Source organism: Monodon monoceros, unplaced genomic scaffold (assembly GCF_005190385.1).
Source record: "Monodon monoceros isolate NGI ecotype Baffin Bay Population unplaced genomic scaffold, NGI_Narwhal_1 Super_Scaffold_1, whole genome shotgun sequence".
Classification (NCBI taxonomy): Eukaryota; Metazoa; Chordata; class Mammalia; order Artiodactyla; family Monodontidae; genus Monodon; species Monodon monoceros.
Genome location: NW_021703765.1, coordinates 66861544 through 66866118, shown reverse-complemented (window position 1 = coordinate 66866118; position 4575 = coordinate 66861544). Strand labels below are relative to the sequence as shown.

Here is a 4575-nt window from a genome sequence, read left to right as displayed (position 1 = left end):
CCTTCTCCAGCAGCCTAAGTTTGGAGAAGGATAAATGTGAAGCAGGACCACCACGGCATGAGAGAATCCCTGTTTCCACATGCCCTTTTCCAACTGGGATTTTGTTGATCATTTTCTTAACTAAGCGTTTCTGGGGATTTGTCAGAAGGAGGTGGGCAAACCCTTGCTGACCTGTCTTGTAGGTGTTTGGAAGTGTGTTACAGAAGAGGGCAGGGATGTGTTGGCAAAGGCAACTTGACAAAACCCTCCAACAAACAAATTTACCTGTGGGAAAAGGGACAAGATTACTCCAACCATCAACACTGGAAAACCAAAGCTGCTCCCCTACACCAGGCCTCAGCCTGGCTATAGACATAACCCGAAGAAAGCAATTCGCTAATGTTCCAGGCCCTCGGATCCAACATCAGCCTGGGATCTAGGCCTTGGGTAATGAGCAGCCCAGGCGGCGAAAGAGGTTTGCAGTTGAAATCCATCTGAGGCCTCTCTCCCTGCCAATGTCTACAGCTTAATAATTGCTTCCTTGCTCCCCCTGCATTTGGGTTCAAGAGAAGTGCCAGCCCCTCCAGCAGCATTATGCAAATAGGGCCCAGTGCGTTCTGGCAGCAGCATATAGAATATGTAAATTTATGGTGGTGGCGGAGCCTGCTTAAGACAGAAGATTTCTCAATGATGAAATTAGATTTTCTGGAAAGAAGCTTCTGAGGACCTGTCTCCTGTTCCCCTGACTCGTGCTGTGCCATAGCCACCAAACCGGTGCTCTGGGAAATAATTAACTGAATTACAGGCTCAAACCTATTGTTAAAAAAAAAAAATAAAGAGAGAGAGAAGAAATAGACCAGGTTGCAGGAGGCCACAACAAATCCATACTTTACCGAGTATGTCAACGGGAATGGAGGCTGGGAGGGTGGGAGACGGGTGGATGGGGAGCATGGGGCTCTGGCTGGCAGGAGGAATTGACACAGGGTGGAGAGAGCTTCCACCTCCCCTTGGCCTTCACGTGGGCAAGGGTGGGAGAATGGACAGAGCTGTGGGCGCTGGCTTCTGCTCCAACCTAGCACTGCCACTTTTATCTGCTTTATGTACCTGCCTTCTCCTGATTTTGTTTACAAGAAAGCATTTATGTCATTTTTTAAAAATTGAAAAATCATTCATGTAGACCAGATCAAACTTGAACATGCATCAGACTTACCAGGAGGACTTGTTAAACACAGATTGCTAAGTGCTCCTCCCAGAGTTTCAGAGTTGGTCCAGGGAGGGCTCAGAAATGCACATTTCCAATAAGCTCCCAAGTGACAGTGATGCTGCTAGCCAGGAGACACACCTTGAGAATCACTGCCTTAGGCTAAAGTCTTCATTAGAATGATGGGGGAGATGGAGGCCCAAAGAGTTAGGTGATTTGCCAAAAGTCACCCAGTGGAGTCAAGACCAGGGTACAGAGCTGACTTTTTCCATCATCATCCTCATCTTCGCCATCCTCACCGTCCCTGTCGTCATCTTTGTTGTCACTCTCCTTTGCTGAAAGCTTTCTAGGTTCCAGGCACTTACACTCCTCACTTCATTTAGCCCTTGGCCGTAATTCTATACAGGAGCTGCACAGTTATCCGCAATAAAGATACTGTTATGGATGGAATGTTTGTGTTCCCCCTTCAAATTCCAGTGTTGAAGCCCTAACCCCCATGTGATGGTATTTGGAGGTGGGGCCTCTAGGAGGTAAATAGGTTTAGATGAGGTCATGAAGGTGGGTCCCCCATAATGAGATTAGCGTCCTAATAATAAGGCAGATCTCTCTCTCTCTCTCTCTCTCTCACACACACACACACACACACACACTCTCTCTCTCTCTCTCTCTCTCTTTCTCTCTCTCCCTCCCTCTTGTGTCACACACAATGAGGAAGCCATCTACAAGCCAGGACAGGAGCCCTCACCAGAGACAGAATCTGCCGGCACCTTGATCTTGAATTCCCAAGCCTCCAAAACTGTGAGAAGTAAATCTATCCTTTAAGCCACCCAGCGTTTTGTATTTTATTATAGCAGCCCAAACAGACTAAGACAGACACTGAGGCTCAACTTCAAGTGACTTCACCTCCTGATCCTCAGGTTTCTCATCTGTAAAATGGGGAGTTCTGACCCTTCAGAGTGTTAGGAGGATTCAGTGAGATTTTACACACAATGTGCTGAGCACAGAGCCTAGCACATAGCAGGGGCTCAGTAGTTGGGTCATAGTAATTATTATTGTTCTTGTAATTATCATTATTTATTTTTGTTTTTTGCGGTACGCGGGCCTCTCACTGTTGTGGCCTCTCCCGTTGCGGAGCACAGGCTCCGGACGCACAGGCTCAGCGGCCATGGCTCACGGGCCCAGCCGCTCTGCGGCATGCGGGATCCTCCTGGACTGGGGCACGAACCCATGTCCCCTGCATTGGCAGGCGGACTCTCAACCACTGCGCCACCAGGGAAGCCCTAATTATCATTATTAATCGAATGGTAGAGATTGGGACACAGTGGTGTTGTGGAGTGAACTTGGGGTTAGGAATATGAGGGTCTCGAGTCTAGTCCCAAGCCCTAAACTCATCTGCTGTGAGACTTACGTGTAGGTCACCACCCTCTCTAAGACCCAGTTTTTGCAAACGGAGTAGATGGAACTTGGTGGTCCCAGGACACGCCCAGCTGTACAATCTCTGATTCCATCATTTCAAGGGTGTGGCCATCTCTTATCCCCATGTTGCCCCAGCGTGGGTGTCCTCCTTCCTCTCCTGGACTGCTGCTCAGCCTCCTCCTGGCCTCCTGGCCTCTGGTCTCACCCCAGCCCCTCCACCTTTCTAAAAGTCTCAGATGGCAACCGGGTACTCAGACCCTTCTGTGGCCATTTCCCTTCTTTGGATCAAGTCCAAGCATCTCAGCTTGGCATCCAAACTCCTTCATGCTCTGGTCCCTCTCAGCCCCTAATCTCTTGCCTCTCCCTCTTACACTATTTTACAGTAAAATACAGACGTTCGTGTTAGCCCTCAGGCACCGTGCTCTTTCCTGCCTCCCTACCTTGTTCTTGCTGCACCGTCTGCCTGGCACTCCATCCTTGCCCTTCCTCTTTGTCTGCAAACTTCTTGAACTTCAGTGCTCAGCTCAGATATGTTGTGCCCTGAGAAACCTTCTCTCACTTACCTTCTTCCTGTCTCCAACCCGAGGCTCCTAGAGTCCCTTCCTCTGAGCTGCCTGTAGGTATCTCGTCCTAGTACTTAACACTTCCTAGTATAAAGGTCTACTGCCTTTCTCACCTTTTCTGCTGGACAGTGCCTAGCTTAAAAGGAAGAGACAAGCTTCTCAGTCAGGGGCTTTTCGAAATTTTCTGTTTTGTTGTTTGCTTTATCTGCTGTCTGTAAGCATCTTGAGTGTAGGGCCTTATGTATTTTGTTTGCCAGTGTAATTGCAGCACTTATTTTCATGCCTGGCACATGGTAGGTGTTTAATCCTTAAATTAATAAATCTGAAATCTCTGCCCATTTTCACAGATTTCTTATTAACCATTCTATCCCTGCTGCCTACCAAATGCCTGGCATGGAGGCATCAGTAAATAATTACTGAGTGAATGAGTAGGTGAATAAAATGCATGACTTCATATATAACTGTATCAGTCAGCTGTTGCTGCATAACAAACAGCCACTAAATCTCAGTTGCATGCAACAATAGGCATTTATTTCTCATCTAGTTTTATCTTGTGAGTCAGCTGGGGCAGCTCTGAGCTGCAGGTGGTGTCTGGCTCAGCTCCACATGTGTGTCATCCTCTGAGGGCCAGCAATCCAACCAGAACATGGTGAGGGCAGAGGTGCAAGAGAAAAAGTGGAAACACACATAGTTTCTTAAGGCCTCATCCCAGAACAAGCACCGTGGCCCTTCCATTCCAATATCGTTGACCAAAGTGAGGAACGTGGTCAAGCTCAGTCAATGGACAAGGATGTACCCTCTAGGAGGAGAGGCTTCAAAGTCCCAGGGCAGAAGGCATGGATACATCTAGGGGTGAAGGATCAGGACCCATAAATCTGTCTACTTCAATGACCACCCCCAGCATCTAGCCCACAGCTCATGGCACATAGCTACCACTCACTATGATCGTGGAGACAAAGTGACCACGGTGGCCCCACCATCTTTAAGACACTATAACATTTTTTCACTTTTTGTATTTCATACCCTCCTTCATCTCCCACCCTGCAGTTTTCAGCGATTTTTCTGGAGCCCTCACTAAACAATCTCTAGGTCTCTGCCCACAGGCACTGCCATTCTGGGGCATGTCACAAGTGCACCCCCCGCAGCCTGTCCTCCTCTCTGTTCTTCTCCCAGCCCACAGTGCACATTGTGAGGGTCCCCCTGATGTTTAATGCATGAGCTCATCGTCCTCCCTGCAGCCTCCACAGACAGACTCTCTCAGCCTGGGAACGGCCATGAAGTCAGGTGACTGTACAGGAAGCAGTGCCCTCCCCACCGCCTGCCTCCTCGCCTTCCAGTTGTCGTGAGGCTGCCCTTCTTTGACTCACTTGCAGTTTTGTAAGCTCTTTTATTAATGTGCCGGAGGCAGAGAAAAAT

At 48.7% G+C, this 4575-nt stretch overlaps 1 protein-coding gene across 1 annotated transcript; it reads right to left on the bottom strand.

The window, feature by feature from the left end:
* Positions 1 to 296: 296 nt before the first annotated feature.
* Positions 297 to 572, bottom strand: LOC114892964. Its single transcript, XM_029218357.1, has one exon. It carries the CDS (start codon positions 570 to 572, stop codon positions 297 to 299), a length of 276 nt encoding a protein of 91 aa, XP_029074190.1.
* Positions 573 to 4575: the final 4003 nt, after the last annotated feature.

Bases quoted from the DNA above. Each gene is read 5' to 3' on its own strand.
- LOC114892964 (XM_029218357.1), bottom strand. From the start codon at position 572: ATGCTGCTGGAGGGGCTGGCACTTCTCTTGAACCCAAATGCAGGGGGA.